Below are 27,666 nucleotides of genomic sequence, written 5' to 3'. Positions count from 1 at the left end.
TTCGATCCCGACATCAATTAACGCTGCAAATCGATATTAAAAACTTATCGACAACCGAATTTTTTCGTCAATCGTGTGGAGTCTTTAGGCTTTTATGACTAACCTGGAGATTAACCTATAGAAAAATAATTCGGATAGCTCACCCACCGCGGGAGGATGAGAGACCCTAAGAACGAGTTGGAATAAAATCTCTTTTCAAATTCATTCTGCTAAGTGCAAACCTCGATGTCAAGTGCCCATGAACGTCACAAAACCGGAACTTGCCATAGGTTACACGTGGGCAGTGGGGTTGGGCATGCAAACAGGAACTTGACCGGAACAAAAAGAGATTCATACATGTGCAAATCACAAGAGCAACATACAGATGCAGTTAACGTTTAGTTTAGATTTTATGGACACGACAAGTAGCGATTTACAAGATTTAAACTTTGTAAGTAATTTGTATTGAGCCTTTCTTCTTAGCCCTTTTATGCACAAAGCAAATTACTTCATCTGATGATCTCATCTGTGTGACAAACAAAATGCAATCACATGTTAACGTGCCTGATCACTTATAGAATGTCTTAACGAATTTTTTTTTTTTTTAATGTCGAGGTACAACTGTTATGTATTCTGTTTGGTAAATTATTAGGACTTCTGATTATGATCGCCTCTTCATATAACTCCAAATGAAATTATCTTTTCTTATCAAATTCCTATTCTTTGCTTCATTGATTTGAGGCCCACGGATTTATTTTGTCATGGTCCAAGTCCAGGCGAGGTGGCGGTCGAGCTGTACTTTTTGTACCTTACTCTGACCTTGCTACAGAACAATCACACAAATGGATTTATGTTGTATTTGGGCTCCGTTCGGGGAAACATTTTCAATCTTCGTTCGCGTTTAATCGAAGTAAATCATGCTTGTTTGCTTCATTTCACATATAGTGCAGCACATTTAACAAACAGGAAAACTCGTGACTGAGAAAGTTCCTAGTCGAAAATTTTAAGCAGCAAACGTCACTTACTGTTTTACTTACTGTTGCTGTCTTTGCATAGATAGTAGCTTACGTCATGTTTAAATAAATCGAGAATACTTTTTATCGATCTTACGGTGAAAGGGAAATGTCAGCCGATGCGCCTCTTTTAAACACTAAACATGAAATATTGCGAGAAACTCATGGGTGGATCCAGTGGAAAAAACCAATCATGATTACTTCGTTCTTTAACGTCTCGATCAGACTCTATTTTTTGGTTAATCTAGAAGTCCTTTGTACGCTTGGTCACGTGATAAATCCGCCATTTTGAGCATGGGGCAAAAGGGCACAAATTCAGTACAGTGTTTGTGTGGGAAGGGCGGAAACTCGACGTCATAAAATTTCCATAACATTTGAAATCTGAACAAACAGTGAATTGTAAACTTAAGATACTAGGCACAAGGTTCTGTTTAGATTTGAGGGCTGTAGCTCTGCTGGAAATCGTTTAGTCGCGTTTTTTGTCTGTGAAACACCGTCAAAGTGCGCGCGGACTGCGAGAAAAATTTACAGACAAATGCGTGGAAAATACACAACGCCATTACACGATATTTACCTACCTACTCCCCTTGGATTTAAACATAAAACTATCCGAGAACGAATTCCGGTTTTCTTTTTGGCACTTAAACACTGTATTTTATGCGCTGTTTTGCCCCGTTTTCCAAATCAGGTGGATCCAGAGGCACAATGTAGCGGTTCGTTTCTGAATACGTGTTCGGAATTGTGATTAATTCAGTTTTATGGAGACACTAGCATTTTAATTCGTGAAAAGTCACCTCAAAGTTTCGTAACATCGGCAATTAAGTTATAATTTCTTTTTGTTTTTTTGTGTTCAAATAAAAGATTCAGTTCGCAAAAACTTTCTGCAACGTGAATACATGTATTCAGTTAAAAGCAGATCAAACTGTGTTCGCTTTCCTAAACTACATTTTACGTAATTTACTTAAATTTCTCAGTGGAGTGCCCCTGCAGTGCAGTTAACAACACTCAGTTTGAGATTTTTAATTACTTGCATTTGACTTTGAATCATGATGATGATAATGATAAATCTTATGATTTCTCAGCTCGGAAAACGTTAAGTAATAAATCTACTTTACCATTGCAGCTCAAAGCAAGTGAAGCGTTAAGTGACAGCAATGGAGCAGCCGTAAGCCATTCAAGGAGGCAAGAAGGCACTAATATCCCTGATGCCAAACAATCAAGTGACACATCGGGCATTAAACACGAGCTCAAGAATGTAATCAAGAGCAAACGACTTGCAAAAGGACTGGACGATCTTCAGCTCCCGACAAATTCTGCTGATAACAAACCAACGACAGAAGAGGTAAGCACCCAAGCGAGACTTGATCATTACACAATATAATTAAATGTCCTTTTCCAATGACAGACGTACACATTCAACACTGGTATGAAGTCTTTTTACTGGAAAGCAATTAGTTTGCAAGTTGGGACTGACCTGGGGTCTGGACAAGTGTTTGCAATTCAGTGACAAAAGATCTGAACTTTAGAAAAGTAGCGATCGTTTACGAAAAAACACATCGTGGCATTGGATCCATCCAAATGATTAAAAATAGTTAAAAATTGTCCATTTCATTGCTTTAGGGGTATAGCTTATTAAATAAAGTCCGGGGAAAAGTTAAATAAAAAATTTAAACGTTCATGGGTTCGGTGCCTGCAACATGATAAATATTTATTAAAAACATGTACGACACTAAAAGTTTTCAATTAAGGAAGGAAGGAAGGAAGCAGTGGAAGAAGGTAAAAAGGAAGGAAGGAAAAGTTTATTTAACGTTGGTAACGTAGGGAGTGGTCACTCCTGAGCAAGGTGCTTATGCTGAAATTTTCATATTATATATTTGTAGGATGTAAATACGTGTAATGACAAATCTATTTTTGTTCTATTCAACCAATCATCGTCTTTTCCGATTTTATCGGGATATTCTCGGGAGAAAGAAGAATTGGCGAAAGGTAGTAAAATAATCAAGCTGAGTCAGTTTTTGTGCCGGCACACGAAATGTTAGTGGGAACAATTCTGAAAACAGAAAACATTTTTCATCAGTTAACAGAGGAAGAAGAAGAAAAACGACGACTGAGGAGAGAAAGAAACAAAGTTGCTGCCTCCAAGTGCCGAGAAAGGAAAAAGTTAAAAATGGAACGCCTTAGCCAGGTAATGTACGATACTGCTCTACAATTGATATTTGATTTCTTCATGTTGACAACTTGAATCATTTTCAGGAGGCTGAAGACCTGAAAGAAGAAAATACGGCTCTGACGACGGACATTCGAGGCCTTCAGCAGGAAAAAGACAACCTAATAAGCAAGTTGCGCAACCACCACTGTGTTTTGACAGCAACCAGCCTGAACTCGACCTACGACATACGGCAAGAAGAAAATGAGAAAGTTTTGGAATAGTGTCTTGTTTCTGATCTCATGTCTCGGTATTTTGAGCGAAACGACGGCACTGTTTGAAGAAGATTCCGTATTACACGTTTGTATCAACTTTTTGTACAAACATACCATGTAACAGTTCCTTGTACCAAACACAGTACAAATGTTCAAATGTCTACGGTGTGATTTGGACGTTTGTCCACAAGGCAGTCATTTTATGTGTTAAACTTGATGTAAACGCGTGGGAAATTTGAGAGACTGGTGAGAATAACAAGCTTTATTATCACAACATAGCATTTTAGAGTGCACAAAAGCTCCAAAACTAGAGATGGTGTTACACCTTACCAGAACGCGCTCAACGAAGACATTGTTTCAAAGAAGTAGCAAACTGCCATATCAGCAGAAAGTTGTGTAACAAAGCTAGGAATTTTAAGTTATTTTTTTTCAATTTTTGGAGACTTTCCAAGTACCTTTTTGTATTACGGCTGTATAAGTTACGGGAATCATTAGCAAAATAAAGCTGTAATTTCATGTAAGGGCGATTACTTACTTATATAAAGATCTAAAGGATAGGATAACTGACAGAACATTAACAGAAAACTCTAAGCTCACTTCTTATGTAAGTTACAAGATTGACTAAATGAGTCATCATAAGTAAGCGAAAACTCCTTTGATAAGGGAATCAACATGCATTGGCTGATTCTTATCCAGATTTGGCGTTACCGATATTTCGAATTACTAGGTCATTTCATATCAAAACTATTTCCGGGGAAAATATTGGATGTTGCGTTTTTTCAATATGGCCTTTTTATAGCTTGACGACAATCTCCACACCATTTTTGAAAGAAAATGTCGTCAAGAGACAGTGAAGGCCGGCTTAGCTTTGCACAGCAGAGGCTCTCTCGATGTGCTCGTAACCAGACTTCAGCAGAAAACGAAAATGCTTGTTTTCAGACAATCCAGTACTTCTCAGTTCTTCTGCTTCGAATAAAGATTCTAGTGAAGGCAAAAATTCTTGCAATTCATCACCTAGAAAACAGACAGAAACAACCGAAAAAAAAAATAAACATCAAAAGTCTGTTAACACTGTCAAAAGAAATCAGATCGATTGTAGGAGACTGCAATTTACGAGAACAGTCAAACAGCGAGCAAAGTTGAATAGTGCGACACGAATTCCTGTCGCTTGTTAATCAGTGCAGCGAACAATTCCTGATATGGCAAAGTGTAACTACAGAGGGTTCTCCTTCACGTAAATTAACAGATACAAGTGCAGCAATTATTCAAAGTAACTTACAACAAAAAGAAAACAAAACAAAAATGTCCAATGCGTAAGGGAGGGGAGGGTGGGGGTAATGAGAAGCACGCTGGGGTGTCTCAACTGGAGTTACCTCTTGGCTGTGGTTACCGTCCTTTGTTTGGTATTTTATGATAAAATATTCATCCTTTATTTCATGATAATCAAAAGCTACGTCACCCAATGTTGGTTTTCAAACTGGTCCTCTGCATACAGATAAAAATGTTACAGAAAACCCTCAACCAAGTTAATCCACACCAGAGAATCACGTACCTTGATTATAAGCCAGTTCAACAGTTCTGAAGAAAACAGTATTTGTTGCTGCTAACAGAGGGTCTTTAGCCGGAATTGATGACCAACTGCAGACACAATATTCAAATGTTATTCTTAATTAAAAGGTACTTTAGCTTCAGCGCCTCAATACTTGTTTGTAACCATTTAATTGGACGGAAATTCCACATATCCAGCAACGATTTGCTGAAATGTTGAACCAAGTGTTTATGATTATCAACAACCTTATCTTTCTAAAATTATCAAATAGCCACGAATGTGAATTGGATATGAACAGACAAAAGGAGTGATATCTGATCCTACACATCATGACACCTTCCTAAAGAACGTCGGATCGACGAGAATAAGTTTTAATTGAAGGGCGCGTTTAGTTGAGAAAATAAGGTACTTCAAGTTTTCCACAAACCTAGCTCCCCACCGAACGCCCGAGACTTGACTTACATCGACAGAAATTCTGTTAGTTGTGTTGTCTGTCCGCCTGCATTTTGGAGTAATTTTCCTTTGCAGTTTTCTTCATCGTTTGAACAAGTATTTTAATTTTTACTAGTTCAGGAGAGGGACGGAGAGAGGGAAGCTATATATATTTTTTCAACATTCTACTCATGATCAGGGGTTCTCTTACTCGTCTCTAAGAAGAGCTTTGCACCAAATGTGAAGCTTGAGAGCTGCCTCATCCAATGGATAACGACCAGTCTGTTTAAAGACGAACAAAAACGAGTTTTTAAGAAAATAAAAACACTTTGAAACGCCAGTTGACATTTCTAGACGGATTTATTGCATAAATGTCAGAAAAGTTTGGTATTTCTGGGATACACTTAACAATGCCATTTGAACCCGTGTCCGTGTATGGGAGGGAGAGGAGCTTAATAGAAGGGGAGGGGATGAGTGGGTGGGTCGGTTATCACAAACATTCTCTTTGTGGAATACAAGTTATAGAGCACTCTGTCCAATTCCTTTTACCCCTCTCATAATTCAAATTTAAGCGCGTTACTAGTTGTTGGTGTTGTTATTGGAATGATTTACTGGGACTTTTTGCTAGCGTTTTTGGGGTGGGGGGGGGGGGGGGAGGGTGGTTTCATATACATTCCACATTCCAAGCGACTACAGTGCGAAGGACAAATTGAGCCGATAGTGTTGAAGCAACAGCGAATAGTTCTTTAGATTTTAGTTGGTACACTATCAACAAGTGACATGGATGATATCTTTGTTGTAACTACAAACAAACAATCAAACAGGCAAAGAACAAACAGAATAACAACAACAAATGATTACCGATACGGCAAGATGAAGAATATCCAGAGCTCTTTTGAAATCGTACTCGTTTGCTCCCGGGTTCTGATCTCCAATATGTAGCTGCAAATGTCATCAGTATACATTAACCATTGCAGTTTTTTAAAATTAACTTACATCTAGGATTTCTGCACTGACAAGTAAAACGTCTATGTTTGTCACATCACTACACTTTTTAACAGTAGCAGATCGAAGCGTAGTTTGTTGCAAAATAAGTTATTCCAACACTTAAATTCTTACTTGTCAGTCTAGTGGAGATTCGAACTATTAAGAAAAGTCCGGTTGTTCGAAAGCCGATTAACTCTAATCCCCGATTAAAAATTAACCGAGGTTTTCATCTCGCTTATTAAAAATGTTTTAAGAGCTAACTTTCAGCAAATGGCAAAGAAAAGTCGAAGTCAAAACTTAGAGGCAAAAATCTTCTCGAAGAATCTTTATTGATTAGTAGTTAAACTCTACTCAAAGTTCACGTTAACCCAGGATTAGCTTAATCGGGCTTTGAACAACTGGGCCCCGGGTTGTTTTGTTTGTAGGTGTCCCAGGCAGGAACTTTCCGTACATTTATGTTGAAGTATTGCAGCTTTTTATACCCATAAAGAAAGAAATAACAAGAAATCCCGTATCGCTATCCTTGCAAGGAAAACTGGAAAAAAATAAGAAAGAAGAAAACTACCTCAATGAGCTGAGCGGGTGACAGGGGAGCCATATACTCTACATCTAAACCAGCTTGCTAAAAACATAAAAATATATAATTAAAATATGATGTGAGCTGAGAATGATGTGTTATTCAGTAATGACACAGGCAAACTGGGAAAAAGAAATTCCAAGTACTAACACTAATTACATTACTGTTACGATTACAACAGTTCACAACTCTACACCTTCGGATTACTAGTTCGGATGCTCTACCACTGAGCTACAAGAGACTCGTGGGAGCTAAGGCCATTAAACTTGGTTCACGGGACAAAAAACCTGCATACTGCTAGGATTAGAATGGAATGATATGAGCTGAACTCTACACAGTTATTCTCAACTAGCAGACGTTTTCAGCGGCCATCACACCAAAGCTAAGGCCGCGACTGTGAGTGGACGGTTCTTGGATAGACTGTTCAGAGAAACGTTGCTCTCTCACACGCTTGGCCTCCCACCAATTGTCATAAATATTCTTGACCAACAACAAACAGAACGCGAGATATTCAAGGAAAATGAGTGGTTTAACTAAATTTTTCTACCTTCAAGCACACTCGGTTTTATAAGCAGAGATAAATTTATTGTGAGCATACTGACTAATAGCCATGACCAAGAGCTTATACTTCTGCAGGCTTCATCGCGTTGGTGCAATGCAGATCCTATGCTATCACAATGCATGTATCTGTTAAAAATATGTATTAATTTCTGATTAACAAGAAAACTGTTTTCACTTGTAAAACAACAGACGGAAGTGTCTCCTGATGCAGTATGATGTCTTGCTCAGTTATGAGTTCTGAAATAAATAAACAAATAAATAAATAAATAAATAAATAAATAAATAAATAAATAAATAAATAAATAAATAAATAAATAAATAAGTCAGTCAGTCAGTCAGTCAGTCAGTCAGTCAGTCAGTCAGTCAGTCAGCAAGTAAGTAAGTAAGTAAGTAAGTAAGTAAATAAATAAATAACTTCAGACAGCTAGACAGATGCAGGGACGAATAAATAAATGGACACTAGTCCATTCAGCTCAGTTTATTCACAGATCAAGACATGTTAACTGCTGAATCCAACCCACTAACGGTGAATGCGTTAATTGGAGAGGCAAATCACAGTGATTCAAAGAAAAAAAGAGAAATTAATATATCCTAGTAGAGGAGAAAGCACTCCGTAGAAAGTGCTAATTATCCACCCCCCCTCCCTTCCCCCTCCCCCCCCCCCCCCCACAGCACCACACCTCATTCATCTCATTCCTTGACATTTCACCACTTACCTTCCAGCTTGGCTCCATCATTTCCATCTGATGCTAGGAGAGCCAACTTACTGAGACTCAGCAGTGTCTGTCAAGTGAAGCAAAACAAAAGTTACCCTGCTATGTTTTATTCACTTCATCAAAACTGAGAAAGTGATGACATATTGAACCCTATCACCTTCTTTTTTCCCAGGTAAGAAGCTTCCTTGAAGGCTAAACCTTTCAATGTCTCATGTGCCTGCAAACGAAAAGACATTATATTGTCACTTGTCCACATTTCTAACTGCGGGCAAATTTGCTGTTCACCTGATAGAAAGATTTTGTTTGAATATCGTGTAGCCAGCTGAGGTGATGATGTGACGAAAGAAAACGCGCTAAATCCCCATGTTGTGGTTCAGGTATTGTCATCAACTTATGACGTTCCCCTACAGAAAAATATTAAAAAAAATTAGAATTGACAGACGGAACGTCAATCCCAGAAAAAGTGACAGACAAGGAACAACATCTTAATTCAACAACTTGAAGACTGTACTATTGTCTCTGTCAGCAACGTTGTATTTTGGGGTGTAAAAGGTTCCAGCAAAAAACGTATTCTCTAAGACCAAAACACCCCAAACCACATCCTTATTCAAAAACTAACACATGAAGACAGGAATCTTGATCTTCTATTACACGGAAAAAATTAAAACATCGAGTCACATGTATCATTCTATCATTATCCAATGTCAGCTAATTTTTATCCTACGCTATTCTCCTTATAATACTTTGATAACCCTACTCTTAAATTGTCATAAATAAATTTGAAAATTGACTTATGTTAATATCCTAGTTAAATGTTTCATTTGCCAAACATAATAGCCTATCTAGATTACTGTACCGCTCAAGTGTCAGTAGTAAGATACCTTTATCCATGTACCACTTAAACAAGTAGTCTGAGAAACCCTGAAATAAAGGCATAAAACAGTGTGTAAAAAAGCCAGTAAAAACAATTTATAACTTCTATTTTTTACATTCCCTGCACATGATTGTACTGAGTACAAAACAAGGTAAGCTACCCTCTCCAATTACGAACCTGGGTGAAGAGAGATAATGTTAAGCAAAGGATAAGGCTTCTTATGAATCTGGCCTTAGGCTTCCAATGCCAGTTAGATCTCACGTCTTTGCTCTATTAAAGTGCACCTAACCCCCCAATTTTTTTTCGCTTAAATAAATCGAAACGCACTGAACCTTTTTGCACCTTTTTACAACCAACCCACCTGGCGAGTGAACTGAGTCATGTATCGCTGTAAGGTATCTTGATCACCGCTTGATTCACAAAGCTCAATCAATACTCCAAAGTCATGATACTTCTCTGCAAGGGATGCTGCATGCGTCCGCTGGCCTAAATGGACTGATCAAATCATTACTTGTTAGAATTGTTGTGAGAAAGGTGGTTGTCGTTCATGGTGGCAGATACAGCAATACTAAAGTGTGTTATGGTTAGTCTCTCCCAGATCCTCTTATCTCCTTCCCTCCTTACCCACTTTCGTCTTGACCGATGCTTCCTGAATGGATACATTAGCTCAGGTAGTCCCCGATTGGTCCTTTCTCAGATGTCAACATCTAAGAACCATTCCAGTTATCTAGACGAACTGTCCTAGCTAAGTTTCACCTTTTCGCTGTTTACGTCAAAACTAGTATCAAGTATACAAGTCATACTGTAACCTTTGTTTCATCATTATTATCAACCTTGTGGAGATTGTAAGCTCTTGTCAGTACAGGCTTTCTTTGAGCTCAACAAATATAGTAAACACCCACATTTAAGAACCTACTTTTTGAAGGTCAGCCTGGATAAGGCTTCATATATTTATTGTAAGGTTCTTCTATAACAGGTGTCTAAAATGACGGATTTCAGCCTGGAGGTTCTTAGTCCACTCGTTCTTTCATGCGGGTGTTTACCGAGAAAATGTCAAGAGGCCGGCAAAGACATGTGCACCTGTAGGAGCTTTTGCAGCCCAAACGGAAGACTAAACTTGCTAGTAGAGATCTGACCTGCTCAACTACCTTATAATTTTAGGTAAAATCTATTTGTGGAATTGCCGCAAAAATAACCAAATCCCTCTCTTTTTGCCTTTCGAAGATGTGGTCAAGAGAAAGTATGAAATTGAAAAGCTTATAGCCTCTCAAAGAAATTTAAGTTTAAAACATTTTCAGGCAAAATGGAACCCCGTTCTAAACATCAATCCTAATTATTTTGTAAAGGAGTAAGTGCCGCCTGTTCTTTTGCTCTTTTTTTTTTCTGTTAAATAGAACTATGTAAATTATGTAATTTATATGTATATTTTTGATAATTTAAATCCCTGTATTGTCACTTTATGTAAAGTATCATGTAAATACAGAAAGTAATTGTGTAATTAGAGTACAATGTAGCGTGAGATTTGTATTTTCAGTTGTGTAGGCAGAGTATCTGTAGTATTTATAGTGTTTGTAACTGTAGTGTTTGTAATTGTAAAAAAGAGTGACAATAAACAAAAAAACAAAACAAAAAACTTGCTAGTATCAACTAAAATGCTGTACTGGGAGGTTGAATCATTTGAAAGGAGACCGAGTTGGACATAAAAGCAAACTGAAGGACTTGTTCCATTGACACTACACTGTCACATAATGAAGGTAACTCGCTGCCTGTTCCATATAAAACGTACTAGTAGAGAACAAAGGTATACAGTTGAAACACATTACCAAGTGGTAAAATAACAGCCCGTCTATCTTGTTCATACTTCTGTCTCACTTCATCATAACGATTCTCCTTTCCAGAACAGCTCCTACAACACAAAAGCCGCAACATGGTTTATCTTTCAGTTTACTGAGAAGTTTACACGGGCTGCCAAAAGTGCGGTATGTACCTTAAAGACTGAAGCTGATAAACGTATCCATCCAACAAAACATCTGCTAAATCAACCATATGTTTGACCAGCAACGACAAGTTCTGTAAAAAGAAAATCACAACAGAAAAAAATTACCGCATATACACCAAACCTCGGATCAATGTAATTAAACCAATTCAGTTTACAAAAGAAGATTCGACAAACTGATTTTCATGTTAATACCCGTTGACTTTCAATTAATCTCATTTAGTTCGTCGGATATTTTGATATTGTCCGACTAATTTTAAATTCTAAATTTCAATTTCAATTTTAAGTTCGATGTAAATACGTTTTTTTTTTCTATAGTTACTGCACATTATTTAATTTTAAATCGTGGAGCACCTGGAAACTAACAAATAGCTAAGTGTGTTTTTTCCACGTTTAATAAAGTACGTTTGTATGTATGTAAGCGAACAAACAGGAGAACCAAATACCGCAATGTAAAGCGTTGTTGTTAAGTAGTACCAGGTGGTCAGCTTGATGTCATTGTCAAGATTTCCTTTGCCCTCATTATTTAAGGTCCTTCATGTCCTTTAGTTCGGAGGTCACACGTACGTTTATTGTCAAATTTCATTGTGTTACCCATAGGCTGTTTCCATTTCCAAAGGAAAATAGTTGGACAGTTCCTTGAATATGATTTGAAACAACGAAATGAAAAACAAGATTGACCTCCTAGCACAAACCTGTTGATCATCAATTCCTTGAATGCCTCTCTCAGCTGTTAATGCCAACTACAGTCAAACAGAACACAAGATTAATACTTACATTAACAATGACTGAAAGACAATATCAAAGCACTCCTCCTTCCCATTGAGAAATAAAGACAATTTAATTTTCCTCTAATTTTCAACATCTCTTACCAACCTGTTTTAAAAGTAGCGTCCTTACTCCAGTGGGCCCCCCTGTGGCTAAGCAAAACAGTAACACAATGATTAGACCGACTACAGTGTACTTCATGTAAGATCAACAGTTAGCAACACATATTAAATCATACCAGTCCAGGGAACCAGCTCAATGTTGAATTCTGTTGAATCATTGGTCGGTTGATACATTGTGGAATTTGTCTGTCGGTAGTGCCAGGCCTCCTGGAGCACTTCCTGTGAAGTAACATGTACCATTCATCAGCGAAGACAAGTTAACCTACGAGCCAGCTTCAATACTGTGTGCAGACCAAGGTTTTCCTAACATGACTGCCAGCTTTTTGGTAACAAGAATGCTTAGCTGGGACTGAGCATCCTTAATTTTCTGGCAATTTGAGAATGAAAACATTGTCAAAGATTTTAAAAGAAAACTGACAACAGTTTTGTTTTTTAAAGACAAGTTTCGACAGCTCTTCTGTCATCTTCAGTTTTAAATTGTAAAGTACAAGGTTGAATGTATAATAAGAACATGTGACATTGTATGACTATCAAGAGAGCTGCAAATTTACATAATGCAATTATTGGTTTAAAGTAGGTTGTTCCCGTTGGATATGAATAGCTTCTTTTAACTTGCCTGTTGCTATTCAGACCTATTGGATGTGACCTGGATAGAGAATTTACTATATGCTGGAACTAATCAAAAAAACTACACTCTAAACTATATGTATGATATGTAGTATGTGTATTCTAACATTTTGGGCTCACCTTCCAAAATAAGTGGAAAGAACAAAGATATCCTAACTATACGTCACTATCGGCATGTTCTTTAACTTCTTCTTAAAATTTTGGCAATTCCCAGCCTCAATGTTCTTATAAAAAGAGCAAGTGTCCACTGAATTCTTCTCCTTTTTCTGTTTTGGTTTTGTAACACTTATAGATTGCAAACTGCACTAACTTACTGATCAATTCATGACAGAGATTCATTGCCTGGGTGAGTGAAAGAGTGAATCTGGTCTGCGTATAACAATGAGGTTCACTTTGTTAGAAATAATCACGTTAAATAGTCCTGTCAGGTTTCCCTCCCTCCATACGCTAACGCCTACCCCTGAAGCAGTAACTAAAGACAAACCCTGAATTGAATAAAATTTCCCCATATCCTGTACATTATCAGTGCTGCAGGTCAACTGCATGTGTTTGTAGTGGCTGTTTACTGTGGCAAAATCCTTAGACGAAATTCGGCAAAAAATTAAGGAGATAAAAATAAACACTCACTGAGCACTTCAAGTATTTACGATTTTGAATTCCTATTTACATGACAAAACAAATGTACTAAACTAACTGTACAAAGTAAGCTGCTACAGTTAGTTACATTGATGGCTGCAGGTATTTGTCCAGTTCGTTCGCACCAAAAAAAGAGGCCACAGACCTGTCCAGTGTCTTTCAATTGGCTGCAATTCTATCAATTCAGGCATACCAAGACATGTATTTGCTAACTTAGGTTCATTTATTTCCTACAATACCATCAGTAGAACAGGACTATTGATTCCAGCCTGTGTGTTGAGGCCAGCCTCTGATGACTGATTTGATTACCAGTTAGTAGTCTGTTAGCAGACTGTTGGTCAATATTTGAGAGTTATAGATCACCAAGGCCCGGTTCAGACGCCGAATTTTTCATGAGCCGAATCTAATACCTTGAATTAAGTACCTGAAACGTTTGGCGTCTGAATCAGTTGAGAATGGCTGCTTCAATTTGGAACGGCTCAGCCGTTCTTCCCGCCTGGCTCAGCCGGGAATTTCGGCTTTGGAACAGTTTTGATTCAGACGCCGAACTTTTCATGAGCTGAACCTAATACATAAATTATTATATCGTATTTCAGATACAGTCACTCGTAGAGAGCATGTTTTGCTTCAAGTAAATTAAATTCGGCTAATTAAGTTCGGCGTCTGAATCAAAAGGCGGGATTTTCGTGATTTGGGCCGACCTTAATTTGAGTTAAGTTCGGCTCCTGAAAAGTTCGGCGTCTGAACTGGGCCTAACAAATGAATTAATAGCTCACCTGCATTATTGTATTTACAGCCAGAATTGTTTGAAGTGAAGATGAAGATGGTCTCTGTTTCCCCAATACTCCTTCTTCATAATCCAACAAACATTCAAAGATGTCAGAAATCCTAGAAACCTAGCAGACAGATTGGGTTTTCTGTAAGCTCATCTGCGCCACTTAATATGTTTGTTTTCAATTCTAACAGCAACGGACAAATTTTTCCTTAGCAGACAACAGCAGTTAACAGTCACACCCATCCCAAAACATTTCACCCTAAGTTGACATACCATATATCTTATTACATGTAGATGTTTTCGTGTGTAGTATTGCTCTACATTTTTAAAGCTGTTTGTATTTTGACAAGCCTGAAAAATAGGGCCAAAATCATAAAAATATACAGTGAATATCCCATGAAACAAAACATTTTATAAGAGATTTGTTGTCCAACTGAAGCTTATATGTGAGCGCATTAGAAAACCGATTTTTTTTACTGTACGAATATTGCACCACATCCGTACTTGTACTAAGTACAGTTGGATAATACAGTCTCTTATTACACTTGTTAAGTTGAGTAAGTCGGTGACATTACTGTGAAATTCTCTCTGTTGGATTCCGGGGCAACAAAGTCAAATCATGACCAATTTTACCAGCTATGATAACTTATAGCAACTGAATTCTATGCCATTTGCAATTTGGAAGATAAAGATAAAAACAGTTTGAAAGCTATGGCACATGAAGATCCATCTGCCATATATGAATACGTCTTGCGGGGGATTTAGTGTAAAGGAAACATACATGTATGACGCACAATCCGACTTTGTGATTTCAAATGTTATCTTCTCTTCAAAAATCTCAATGGCGGGAATTCAGTTTCATGAAATTTTATCAATTTTCAGCTGATCACTATCATTATCTGTTGTAGTTCTGATATCTCATCTGAAGCTGAATGACATTCACCACTACTCAACTTCTCAAACAAAGGTCCTTTGTAAATGTTGTAAAATAGCAGCAGAGAACGCAGGAACTTGTAACACACTCTTCCCATGCATATCACAACTTGAGCATTGAAAACTTTTTTTCAAAAAAATGAAGGCTTGTATTTTCATGTACTTACTTCTCTGAAGAACAGATCGTGTTCAGTAAGACCTCTGACCTGTGACTTCAACTGCCGTTTCTTAATAACAAGTCGAATACCTTCATCAAGTGCTTCCTGATATCTAGTCAAACAACAACCATAATGGTAGCAGAAAAAGTAGTAGTAATGATAATAATAATAATAATAATAACAATAACAATAACAATAACAATAACAATAATGATGATGGTGATGATGATTATAGTCATTAAAAATGAAAAGAAACACACGGTGGTGAAGACTGAACTGGAATTTAACTTAAACAATGTATAAGACTCACATTTCGTTGACCTTGCACAAAGCCACAGCTGCACTAAGCTTCTCTGCATGTTCACAGATCAGATGACATGTTAAAGATGACTTTTCATTAGAGGTCACAACACCAAGCTGTAGAGGATGTAAGACATACATGTAAATGGGACATGAACACAGGGCAAGGGGTCATGCTATTCAGTACAGACATTACATTAAGATGGCTCTTGAACTAAATGGACTTTTTTATTGGCTTACATGTATGGCTTAAGCTTTAAATTGGATGAAGTCAAGCAAGGCACAAATTGTTATTATTTTTTTGTTCTCTGTTGCAACCCAAGTATCAAGACAAAAATAATACAGAACCATGTTTAGCGCATGCAGATTACCAGTCTGTTTGCCAACATAGAGCTGCCTGTTTGATGACAGTATGAAAATAGCAATTTCAATTATTGTCGACAACATTAGATACAAGTAGCATGGGCAAGGTTGATTTCTGTTGGCTGATAGTTAGTGATACTCCGTGACTAAATGCTTTCACATGGAACTTTGATAAAAGCAGGTTATTTCTAGCTTTGTTCATGCCCGAGTTCTTAGGGCAGCACCTGCATAGCCAATCAATTGGTTAATTTTGCCAATACTTGGTCCCTGGGTTATACTAAACTTGAATAAACCTCTGAAATGGCAGGTGATCATAAACAAAGCACAAAATTGTTATTGAGTGCATATTTGTTAAAGATCACCTACAGTTATCACAATACACTAAACTCTACAAGTTATGAAAAAAAATGCACATATTTCACAAATAATAAATTTCTAACCTGGTCCCATAAGCCAACACCTTTTAAAAAGTCAAGCATGAAGGTGTGAGCTTTTAATTTGTCTTCCAGTTGATGAAGGATGATAAGTGAAGTTGATCCTGATATCCCACCTGTTATTAGATGGACTTTTCAGTGGTAGACATAGTAATGATACAAGTAAACCCAGTAGTTTAGATTGCACATCTAAATACATCAAACACAAAAAGGCTAAACTTCTAACAGGTGGGAGGAATACCAGTTGACTATATGTTACGAGCATGGTCAAGGAGTAACTAAGCTTGAACCTAAAATCTAATATTTGAGTATGAAACAACTGCAGCTATTGACTCCAGATCTTAAGACGTTTTCCCTGGGTCATGCTGGATTTCAAGCCTTCTGCCCTAACTACTCAGAGATGCTGTCTCCTTGGTTAGTCAGTAGTGTCACTTATGTAAAGAAGAACGTTAAGAAACTCTTATGTTGTCATTCAAGCTTGAATATCCAACCTTATTGCTACAAAACATCTTTATCTGAGCAAGTGCGACTACAAAGGGGAACTCACACTGCAAAAAACCTATTATCCTCAGATCTCTGCTCCCCTGAAAGATTGTGGGAAAGATCTGTTCTAAGCAAAAGTAGATAAACAAAATGTCTCAGGGAACAACTGCAATGTAATACCTAATATCAAGGACAACTATTCAAGGTGATTGAGTGAACAAGTCTTTAGATAAATACTGACTCACACACCGCCCTATGAAAGCTCTGTAGTGTGTTCTGTAAGTTGTATCAATAGACTAACCTGCAGGAATGGACTCTGCCCAGCGTGGATCTGACACTGGGAAATCATCAATCAACTCTTGGCTAAGCATGAGCACAGCATTGTCTAACTCGGCACCTGATGCAAAGACTTGGTCACAGATACTCTGAGCATCATCCTGCAGATTACATAACGAATGTTCTTTGTGGTTTATATTAGAAATTAAAATTTTAAAACTCTGTTGTTGGCCTATTACTATTTGGTCTCAAACCCTTGGTGTCAAAAACAGTTCACATCTATTTTACTTTATGCCAGAGCCCATTTCAGCCCCATTAAAGATATATTATTGTAATAGAACCAAAATATATATTAAACCCTCTCACTCCCAAGAGTGCCATATGGCACAAGAAGTCATTACGCACTCAATATTGGGTCAATCTGTATCAAATTTGGACACCAAACAGATCTTGGAGAGATCTGCACAATGGAAGCATAAAATCGTACCCCCCTCCTTCATAAGACATGATTAACCACCCCTCAATTTTTTGTAACTTTTTCCTCTTACACTTTTAGGACCAAGTCACCATTTAACAAGAAACTATGTGCTGAGATATGCAAATTAAGCTATAGTTTAGGGGTATACCCAGTGTATACGAGAAGTGAGATGTATTTTAAGGTTTTTATTTTCTCTTTTTAAACACTTTTCATTCTTTTCTGTTATGTCCTTTGTTTTAGCTGGAATGATTCATACAATGCCCAAGAGAAAACCTTTTAATTGGTGTATTACAGTTGGTGCAGGAGTTCACAGTTGTCATTTTACAAAAATACGACATTTCCCATGGGAGTGAAAGGGTTAAATTTTAAAGTGTTAATATTGTTCCCAAAGGAACATTTACCACAAACTTCAAAGGAAAGTAAAGTAAAGTAAAGTAAAGAAAATCAGCTGCAAAAGGACATCATTCTGTAACTTACATTGGATTTAATACCAAATTCTGTGATTTAACAGCAGGATTGTAATACTAACTGTATTTCCTTGACAAAAGAGCAAGAATGCTGATTTGAACTTTTTCAGGTCATTATCACTTTCTCCAAATGTCATGTCAGCAAGTGAGATGTCAACAGGTTTAACCTGAAATAAACCAGTAGTGAATGCATCTTACATTAACTTTCAGCTACATGACCTTATTATGCATTGCTTTGAACTAAAAACACTGCTTCAGCATACAAACAAACAACAGCAGTCCCTACACTTCTTTACAGCTAGACATTGTTAGTTGTATCAAAGTTACTGGTGTACTTAGTGCAGTTTCTGCTAAAGTATATTCAAACTGCAAATTACAAAACACTTGTCAACTAACTAAACTTACATGTACAACAGATTCTTATTCAAGGGCCTGGTGAAATCCCAATGTACGTGATGATTTGGTTTTGGAATCCAAATTTCCCTAAATTCGTTCTAGTGTGGCATGCATACAGCTAGACTGGCTTTTGTGTCTTTGTGGTTTGAGGTTTTTTTTGCCCAACAAACGTATGACTTTAGCCAAAAAGCTGAACCAACTGCTAAGTGATGTTTGAAATGATCATTTTCTTCTCTGTTCAACTGAGCCAACTACTAAGTGATGCTTGAAATGATATATTCTCTGCTCTGTTTAAAAAAGTTCTAACATCATTTAACAGTTGGTTAGTCCTCAAATGAGAAGGTAAACATGGAAGTATGTTTCTGAAACAAGTTCCAGTCTGGATGCATGTCATATTAGAGCAAATTCAGAGAAAGGATGCCAAGGCTTACACCAGGCCCTTCAATACACCAGTAAAAAAACAAATTAATCAAATTAAAAATAAAAATATATTCCATCACATTTATTTCCATAATTTGCGTATATGCCACACATGACATTCCAATCCAAGCAGTATGCAGGATGTTTGTCCCAGGAACCTAGTTTAGCTCAGTGGTAGAGCATCCGAACTAGTAATCAGAAGGTCTTAGGTTCGACTCCTGATAGGAACACTCAGATTTTTTTCCGAGTATGCCTGTGTCATTTACTGAATAATACGTCATTCTCAAATTAAAAATACTTATTAAAATCCTTGTTGAATGAAAACGTCTTCAAGCAGAAAAGAATTCAAGCAGCAATCAAGCATCAAAAGGGGAAGTGTATACAATTATTGAATCAACTACAAAGCACTGAATATCCACAGTTTCTAGTATTAACCAGATTTACAGGCTATCCCTCTGGCTACTTTCCACCCAGACTCACCTTTGATGAGGGCAACCGTGAATTATCCATCTCTTCACTGTATAAGAGAATGTCAATACATTTTAATAAGTTTCAGAAGAGAGCAAAGAGTTCCATACTCTTTGAGCATGCACTTTTCTCTATAATTCTGTGGCAGATCTAGAGGGGGTTTGGGGGGTTCGGTTGAACCCCCTAAAAATCATAGTAACATTTACAAAATAAGTAAAGCCTTAGTTATTTGATAAAACCACATACATGAGACATACGTTTGAAAAGCATTAGCATGAATTCAATTCCCATGACATGCATAGATTTGTTAATATAAACTGGAACACTCCTCGACAACTGTTGATCTTTTTATCAATTTTCTTTTTCGTTTTGACTCAAAAGTTCACTTAAATTTCAGTAATGAAAACCCTTTTGTTTGCTCCCCAGAATGCTGGAAAACTCATTTCTGAGGACTAAAAGTTCTAGATACTCCCGCCTTCAGCGGTCGTTTATTTGAACCCCTTCTCTATGAATCCTTGATCTGCCCCAGAGATGCAAAGGTATGGCAAATGAGCTTGGATTTATTTCAGAATATTCTAAATTAATGTACAAGATAGCTTTTGTAAGGACTTCATGGACATTTGGGAAAATGAGAATGCATGGTGGAAACACAAGACAACAGACCAGTGTTTCTACCTCTGTTTTGAGCTTTCCCCAAACATCCTGAGTGTTTACATAACTTAAACGAACAAGAAAAAGTATTTTTATTGAAGACAGCAACCCATACTGTATTTGCAGAGTCCTTGATAAGTTTATGAATAGAAAGGTAGGTGTGATAAGGTAATGGCCATGTTATTTAAAACTTAGGCTGCTTTTTTCTACATTTAGTAGGCACAAGTCCTCAGGCTCTTTGACCAGTGGTAGGTCGCCAGGAGAGACTAATAAAATCCTAGTGCCCCAGAGTCTCTCCTGGCGACCGACCACTGGCCAAAGAGCCTGAGGACTCCTACGTACAAGATGGACAAAGTAGGTGGATGAGAGATTGAAAGGGTGGCAGCTGTCACTTATTGAGACAACAGTGATGTGATAATTAAATTAAAAACAGTTTCCTATGGTCCTTTCAAATTCTGGAACTATAAACACCCTTAATTATCCACAACACTTACGTTACCACAGCCTCTGTTACTGTAACAGTGATAATACTATACTTCAAAGAGAAGAAAAGCGGTTTGTTCTCATATAAACCTAAAACCAGAAGTAAGTTCACAGTCAATACAAAAAACGATGAAATTGCATGCTGTATGGTTGCTCCTTTTTGACATTTTTTTTTTTACTTTCTTCAATGGCCAACAGGAGTTGTGTTCTTGAATCTTGGCTGATTATTTGACTCAGAATTATACAGTAATTGTAAAATCAGTAATTGTTCTATATCACTGCAGCTGACCAGAATCAATCTGAACAGTACGTACACTTCCTTAATATGGTTATGTAATGTTAACATAAAGTCTGCCAAGTGAGATGAATGATTCAGATTCTTCACATGTTCCCACCATCATAACTATGTTAAAGGCAAGAGCTGTCACAGCTTATGAAAACCTTCCATACCTGAGCCCAGAATACCATCTGCAGGAGACTGTAGATCAATCTTGTTTAATACTTCATCTGTTTGGTTAACTGTAACATTCAAAAGTGAAGGTGACAAAAAGTATATTTCATGTAAGACTATCATTGAAGTATGTATCCTTGGAGTACAGCAAAGGATCTGAATGTACACAACATGCAGGAGCAACCTTGCAGTAAAGGTTGTTGTTACCACATGCATGGAAGATTTCTTTTCCATCTCTTGTTAATATTTCCAAACAAAAAAGCACAGATTAAGCAAGCAACATAGTACACAGTGCAGGGGAGTAGCTAGCATTTAAGCCATTAAGCCTGCATGGAATTAATGGTAAGGAGTGGAGAAACAAATCAATGTAATGTAATTTGGTTGAATTTTTTCCAGTAGTTTAAAGGGGTCACAATTTTCTAACTTTCTTGCTCTGTATTCTATACTGCCTCCCCATCTTAAAAACATTTATTGATTTTGTAACATAAAATCATGACTTTCTAAACAATATGTATGTATAGTTTTGGTTATTCAATCCAGCAAATCAGGGAACTTCGTGATTTTCTAGCTGGTGGGATTTGGCAGCTTTGCCATAAATTTTTCCCAGAGAGGATATCCTCTAATTGAAAATCAAGTGAATGTTTTCAGTCAGTCTGTAAACTATAGCATTTGACAAAAAAGTTGATATGCTTGCCTTATATCCTGGGCTACAAAAGGGAAAATGGCTGGTTACACCCTTGCAGTAGGTCAACATGCACAAGTATTGAACAGCTTGCCTAGTGAGTCTAGGCATTACAGACTGAGGCGCAGGTACATAAGGTTTTCAAAACGTGGGATTTCGGGTCAGTGAAAGACAATGAGTCAACCAAAAAATGGCTCTTTTAGCTGGTAAAATCAATGGATAAGTATTTTTCCTGGCTTCTTGCTACATCCCTGGGCAGGGTGGGAAACAGGGTTCAATATTAAAGAAATGCAATGTTATGTTTTAAGCCTAGTGAATAAATGTTAGATGAAATTTTCCAGCCAGTGAAAATAAAAAAAAAGAGGAAAATTTGAGTTCTCCCAAACGTAAACCTTTGATTACTAGTTCAGATGCTCTACCACCGAGCTACAAAAGAAAAAGAAAATACAAAACACAACTACCTGAAGTACAGATAATGGAGTTGGAGTTATAAACAAAAGCTGATGAGCTTTGCAGTGGTAGCAGTAATTTGAAATCCAGCAACTCATATTCATTAGACTCCTGTAGAAACAACCCAGAAGATCCACAAAATTACACTACAACAAATGTGTAACAGTTTCAACAATATGACCAGCTCCCAGTTGGCATCGCAGAGGTCATGGGTTCGAATCCTGTTCAAGCCTGAATTGTTTTCAGGCTTTCTTTTCGCAACTGCTAAAGTTGCGTAGTAACACGTTAGTAACTGCAAGGATCTTTCTTCTATTTGATCTTTCATCCGCAGTTCAAATATATGTTTCATATATTTACATTTATTTAGTTTCAACAATATTTATTAGTGATTAAAGTGGAGAGCCTTTATGTGTACATATAGCTGGGCTGGCACTATGCTCCCTAGACAGTAGGCAAACTTGCCAATGGCTTTCTAGTGCCTTCAAAGGTCGTGTCTTTGTTCCTTTCCCTGTGTTAGAATAATGTTTCACACAACAGAGCACAACAGAAGATCATGTCTAGACAGAGGCTAGGCTCACTTTCTGCTTCTCTTTTGATTATTGTCTTTGTTTCTCCCCAAAGGTTAAAGCACTGGAACATCTACTCCTGCATGGCTAGATATCAATGGAGTGTATTGAATTAACTTACATTGTACATAACAGAGTACTGCAACATGTTAATGCTCTCCAGAAAAGTAGGAACTGCCACTGCATCTGTGTTAAGTACCCCTAAAAGAATGATGAAAAAGAACCTTGAAAACATATTCATATTTAAGTTTGAACAAATATATATTACAACAATTTCCAAAATTTTTCTAAAAAAATGTGTTTTCTGTCATCAGTGTCATTTTGGAAATTAATTTAAATGTGAATAATAATGGCATCATGACTGAAGAGGTCTGAACTTACTCACTACTGCTTGGCCCCAGACTGAATGACAAGTCACTGACCCCCTTGGTGAGTAACTCACTACGGATGAATTACTGACTCTCCTGGTGGCTGACTTTAGTTAGTAATGACTGGCAATGGATTGACTGACTCACTATTGACTGACACTGGATTGACTGACTCACTACTGACTGACTCTGGATTGACTGACTCACTTCTGACTGACACTGGATTGACTGACTCACCACTGACTGACACTGGATTGACTGACTCACCACTGACTGACACTGGATTGACTGACTCACTACTGACTGACACTGGATTGACTGACTCACCACTGACTGACACTGGATTGACCGACTCACTACTGACTGACTCTGGATTGATTGACTCACTACTGACTGACACTGGATTGACTGACTCACTACTGACTGACACTGGATTGACCGACTCACAACTGACTGACACTGGATTGACTGACTCACTACCGACTGACACTGGATTGACTGACTCACTACTGACTGACACTGGATTGACTGACTCACTACTGACTGACACTGGATTGACCGACTCACTACTGACTGACACTGGATTGACTGACTCACTACTGACTGACACTGGATTGACCGACTCACTACTGACTGACTCTGGATTGATTGACTCACTACTGACTGACACTGCATTGACTGACTCACTACTGACACTGGATTGACCGACTCACTACTGACTGACACTGGATTGACTGACTCACTACCGACTGACACTGGATTGACTGACTCACTACTGACTGACACTGGATTGACCGACTCACTACTGACTGACACTGGATTGACCGACTCACTACTGACTGACACTGGATTGATTGACTCACTACTGACTGACACTGGATTGACTGACTCACTACTGACTGACACTGGATTGACCGACTCACTACTGACTGACTCTGGATTGATTGACTTACTACTGACTGACACTGGATTGACTGACTCACTACCGACTGACACTGGATTGACTGACTCACTACTGACTGACTCTGGATTGACTGACTCACTACTGACTGACACTGGATTGACCGACTCACTACTGACTGACACTGGATTGATTGACTCACTACTGACTGACACTGGATTGACTGACTCACTACTGACTGACACTGGATTGACCGACTCACTACTGACTGACTCTGGATTGATTGACTTACTACTGACTGACACTGGATTGACTGACTCACTACCGACTGACACTGGATTGACTGACTCACTACTGACTGACTCTGGATTGACTGACTCACTACTGACTGACACTGGATTGACCGACTCACTACTGACTGACACTGGATTGACTGACTCACTACTGACTGACTCTGGATTGACTGACTCACTACTGACTGACACTGGATTGACTGACTCACTACTGACTGACACTGGATTGACTGACTCACTACTGACTGACACTGGATTGACCGACTCACTACTGACTGACACTGGATTGACTGACTCACTACTGACTGACACTGGATTGACTGACTCACTACTGACTGACACTGGATTGACTGACTCACTACTGACTGACTCTGGATTGACTCACTACCGACTGACACTGGGTTGACTGACTCACTACTGACTGACTCTGGATTGACTGACTCACTACTGACTGACACTGGATTGACTGACTCACTACTGACTGACACTGGATTGACTGACTCACTACTGGCTGACACTGGATTGACCGACTCACTACTGACTGACACTGGATTGATTGACTCACTACTGACTGACACTGGATTGACTGACTCACTACTGACTGACACTGGATTGACTGACTCACTACTGACTGACACTGGATTGCCTGACTCACTACTGACTGACACTGGATTGACTGACTCACTATCGGCTCACACTGGATTGACCGACTCACTACTGACTGACACTGGATTGACCGACTCACTACTGACTGACACTGGATTGACCGACTCACTACTGGCTGACACTGGATTGACTGACTCACTAGTGACTGATACCAGATTGACTGATGAATTTCTGCCTGACACCAGTGGTAGTGGTATTGGCACCTAAATCTATCACATCTTCTGTAACATCAGTGTAGCAAAGCTTACCTAGAGAATAGAACAGCTGTGTGGATTGTGCTCCACTAAGAGCCACTGTAGCCAATATGAGGATTCCAGAACTAAAAGTGTGGAATGTATTTCAGTGACAGAGGAATACCATAAACAACACTTATGATGGACATAAAAAAATATATGGATTTACATGTTTTGCTTTGTTGTTTAGTGTCATGTAGACAACTACAAATTGAAAGCTGCTTGACCAAAAGGAAAATACAAAATCATTTTAAATTTACATATCTAGAATGTTGATCAGAACAACGTTGTCTGCAGGGCATATTCTGAAGATTTTCAGCTAAGATGGCTGTACACTGACAAGTGGAGTTAGTCCCATGTTTTTAAAACTATGTAGATGCTGCTGAGATTGCCAATGTTACTGTCTTCCAATGAAGATGCAACAAACATGATCTGCAAGATGGTTGAATACCTTTGAATGAAACGTGTAGTGACGCCATGACATCAACAATAATATTGGTTCCTCAAAAGCTTACCTAGGGTTGTACCAAATATTAACCTACGTAGTTCTCTGTAAAACACGTCTTTCTAATACTTACCTACACAAAGCTACATCCAGACACCAAACTGTGATGTTGTTAACTGCCTGAGAATCCAGCTAGCAAAAATAATTCACAACAAATTTTGAGCAGAACAACTGGTCAACAGAAAGGTTGTTTTTTAAAATAAATATTGTTGCCAACTAAACAATTCATGTGTTCCTGCCTTGAGACTGCAGTATTAAAATAATAATGTTACTAATATGGGGCCTTTGACCAGCCCCTAGTTGGCATGATAGGTCACTTGGTAGAGGACTGTACCAGTATCACAGAGGTCGTGGATTTGAATCCCATTCAAGCTTGAATTTTTTCAATTTTCTTTTCACAGCTGATTAAGTTGCATACATACAGTAACTGTGATGGTCTCTCATTTGTTAAACTTGGCCTTTGTGTTATTCAGCAAATGAACCATTAACATGCTGCTACTATGTGAAAAAACACACTAAGGTAAACAAGTGCCTGCAGACAGATGGTGCACTTGAGTGGGAGAATATGATACACATGTAGACCGGCTGAATACCATGTTCAGTAAAGGCAAAGTTACACTTCAAGCCTCAATGACCATTATGACTGGAGCTTTTATATGGTTTCCACACAGTGCAGCAACCAGTTTCACTTGAATATGGCAGGCTGGCTTTTTATTCCTATTAGTTTCAGTATAACATATAGATTGGCTCAGGTTATTATGGGAGAATTACTACTAACAACAATTTGGCAAGGAAAGGAAACAAAAGAACAGGACTGACACTGGAGTAGTAATAACAGCAGAAATATTGTGATAATAAAACAAATTTAATGTTTCTTCCAAAATGCATTTTTAAGAATAGCTTCACTTGGAAGCAACACTTCGTACAAGTTAAAAAAAATGTAAAAAATGGAAATGTTATTTGTTTAACAACAGAGCACCAAAGACTTCTCCGCTGAGAAACTTGATTCAAAGGTGTCAGTGTGTTTAGCGTGAAATTGGGATTTGGAAGTGTTGTATGGTTTTAGTGGAGGGAGGAAAACTGGAGAACCCGGAGAAAAACCCTTGGAACAGGGACAAGAAACGGGAACCATTTTTTTTTAAATTCCTGTTAATAGCTGGAAAGTTGAGTCAGTAAATTATCTTTGGTTGGGACAAAAACAGCCCTATTTGGCAAACTCATACTTTATTATGCAGAGTTTCCATTGCACAAACATTGTATGCAGCACTGCAGTGTGTCTCCATAATTCTACTTCAAAACTGCTGCATTCAGTGTTCGAATTTGCCTGGAATGTTGTGCACAGTCTATTTGTCTGAACCATGAGGATTTTTTAGTGAATTTATTTATGGAGTTTAATACCCACCCCTCTTACCTGGAGAGCATTAACAGTTGCTTCCTTAAAAAGACTTTCCAGTCCTAACTGAAAAAGAAGCTGACAAGAAAGTTAAAGGTAAGAATACAGCATTATAAGTTGAACAGTTTAAGTAAGACACACTTTTGTTCAAGAAATGCAAGGGTTTTGGTCCAGGATGCTGCTTTTACACAGGCATAAAATATTTACTGTGACAGAAGCCAGTTTCAAGAACAATGATTTACTGACATGCAAGAAGCTGTATACAGAACTCACTGGCCCTGTAAAGCAACTTGTGAAAACAAATTGTTTTTCTTTTCAAAAGCACGGGGATGTCACTGTAGGTTAGTTACATCACTCACCAACTCTTGGTAAGTTGGGTTTTAATGGCAAGATATCAGTTGGTGATTGGAAGGTTGTGAGTCGATTCCCAGTGGTCAGGCAGCTGACATTTCTTTTCTTTGTTTTTTTAAAGATTCAAATAAAGCGTAATGTACTCAAATGAACTCATTTATGCACTGCAATGAACTTGTTATGCCATTTTACTGGAAACCTCGAGAAGCAAATGAAACCATAAAAATTATCCTGATAGACTTTGTTTGGGCTGGTCAAGGGAGTAAACATTGTGTGATGACCCAAAAGATTGTCTGTGTAGCAGGGGAAAAGAAAATATATGCTTTAGACTAGTTATGAGCTCTATTAAACTTTATTGATAGATCGGAGAAATTTGAACTCTTTTTCAGCAGTCAAGCACAGACGTATGCTCAGCCATGAAGGCTGCCATGTTGTTGTCCTATCAAATGTATGTGTTACAGGTC

The 27,666-nt window shown here is 38.0% G+C and overlaps 2 protein-coding genes across 2 annotated transcripts in view; one reads left to right on the top strand and one right to left on the bottom strand.

The window, feature by feature from the left end:
• Nucleotides 1–200: 200 nt before the first annotated feature.
• Nucleotides 201–3,934, top strand: LOC146489373 (cyclic AMP-dependent transcription factor ATF-3-like). The gene is made up of 4 exons (XM_085108546.1): nucleotides 201–430; nucleotides 2,116–2,334; nucleotides 3,070–3,177; nucleotides 3,246–3,934. Exons 1-4 carry the CDS (start codon nucleotides 365–367, stop codon nucleotides 3,420–3,422), a joined length of 570 nt encoding a protein of 189 aa, XP_084964672.1. The 5' UTR covers nucleotides 201–364; the 3' UTR covers nucleotides 3,423–3,934.
• LOC146489372 (nuclear pore complex protein Nup133-like) overlaps nucleotides 3,661–27,666 on the bottom strand; it is a 32,099-nt gene continuing 8,093 nt past the window's right edge. The window contains exons 9-38 of the mRNA XM_085108486.1: nucleotides 26,870–26,929; nucleotides 25,532–25,590; nucleotides 24,969–25,039; nucleotides 22,614–22,693; nucleotides 21,938–22,037; nucleotides 20,794–20,862; nucleotides 20,355–20,433; nucleotides 19,222–19,258; nucleotides 17,988–18,092; nucleotides 17,006–17,141; nucleotides 16,228–16,337; nucleotides 15,435–15,541; nucleotides 15,134–15,236; nucleotides 14,035–14,154; nucleotides 12,112–12,214; nucleotides 11,982–12,025; nucleotides 11,801–11,848; nucleotides 11,097–11,179; nucleotides 10,933–11,015; nucleotides 9,471–9,604; nucleotides 9,117–9,156; nucleotides 8,521–8,639; nucleotides 8,393–8,452; nucleotides 8,236–8,302; nucleotides 7,695–7,756; nucleotides 6,947–7,003; nucleotides 6,256–6,336; nucleotides 5,606–5,676; nucleotides 4,966–5,051; nucleotides 3,661–4,427 (exon numbers count right to left, since the gene is read on the bottom strand). Coding sequence (XP_084964612.1) covers nucleotides 4,276–4,427; nucleotides 4,966–5,051; nucleotides 5,606–5,676; nucleotides 6,256–6,336; nucleotides 6,947–7,003; nucleotides 7,695–7,756; nucleotides 8,236–8,302; nucleotides 8,393–8,452; nucleotides 8,521–8,639; nucleotides 9,117–9,156; nucleotides 9,471–9,604; nucleotides 10,933–11,015; nucleotides 11,097–11,179; nucleotides 11,801–11,848; nucleotides 11,982–12,025; nucleotides 12,112–12,214; nucleotides 14,035–14,154; nucleotides 15,134–15,236; nucleotides 15,435–15,541; nucleotides 16,228–16,337; nucleotides 17,006–17,141; nucleotides 17,988–18,092; nucleotides 19,222–19,258; nucleotides 20,355–20,433; nucleotides 20,794–20,862; nucleotides 21,938–22,037; nucleotides 22,614–22,693; nucleotides 24,969–25,039; nucleotides 25,532–25,590; nucleotides 26,870–26,929 — 2,526 coding nt within the window. The 3' untranslated portion in view covers nucleotides 3,661–4,275. The remainder of the gene's footprint in view (nucleotides 4,428–4,965; nucleotides 5,052–5,605; nucleotides 5,677–6,255; nucleotides 6,337–6,946; nucleotides 7,004–7,694; nucleotides 7,757–8,235; nucleotides 8,303–8,392; nucleotides 8,453–8,520; nucleotides 8,640–9,116; nucleotides 9,157–9,470; nucleotides 9,605–10,932; nucleotides 11,016–11,096; nucleotides 11,180–11,800; nucleotides 11,849–11,981; nucleotides 12,026–12,111; nucleotides 12,215–14,034; nucleotides 14,155–15,133; nucleotides 15,237–15,434; nucleotides 15,542–16,227; nucleotides 16,338–17,005; nucleotides 17,142–17,987; nucleotides 18,093–19,221; nucleotides 19,259–20,354; nucleotides 20,434–20,793; nucleotides 20,863–21,937; nucleotides 22,038–22,613; nucleotides 22,694–24,968; nucleotides 25,040–25,531; nucleotides 25,591–26,869; nucleotides 26,930–27,666) is intronic.

The sequence above is a fragment of the Pavona decussata genome, unplaced genomic scaffold (assembly GCF_977016875.1).
Source record: "Pavona decussata unplaced genomic scaffold, jaPavDecu1.1 SCAFFOLD_6, whole genome shotgun sequence".
In the NCBI taxonomy this organism is placed as follows: domain Eukaryota; kingdom Metazoa; phylum Cnidaria; class Anthozoa; order Scleractinia; family Agariciidae; genus Pavona; species Pavona decussata.
The sequence above is the reverse complement of the archived record's forward strand: the minus strand, read 5'-3'. Positions and strand labels throughout refer to the sequence as shown.

Bases quoted from the DNA above. Each gene is read 5' to 3' on its own strand.
- LOC146489373 (XM_085108546.1), top strand. From the start codon at position 365: ATGCAGTTAACGTTTAGTTTAGATTTTATGGACACGACAAGTAGCGAT. The intron at 2,335-3,069 runs GTAAGCACCCAA...ATTTTTCATCAG, and splicing joins ACAAACCAACGACAGAAGAG to TTAACAGAGGAAGAAGAAGA. The intron at 3,178-3,245 runs GTAATGTACGAT...AATCATTTTCAG, and splicing joins AAATGGAACGCCTTAGCCAG to GAGGCTGAAGACCTGAAAGA.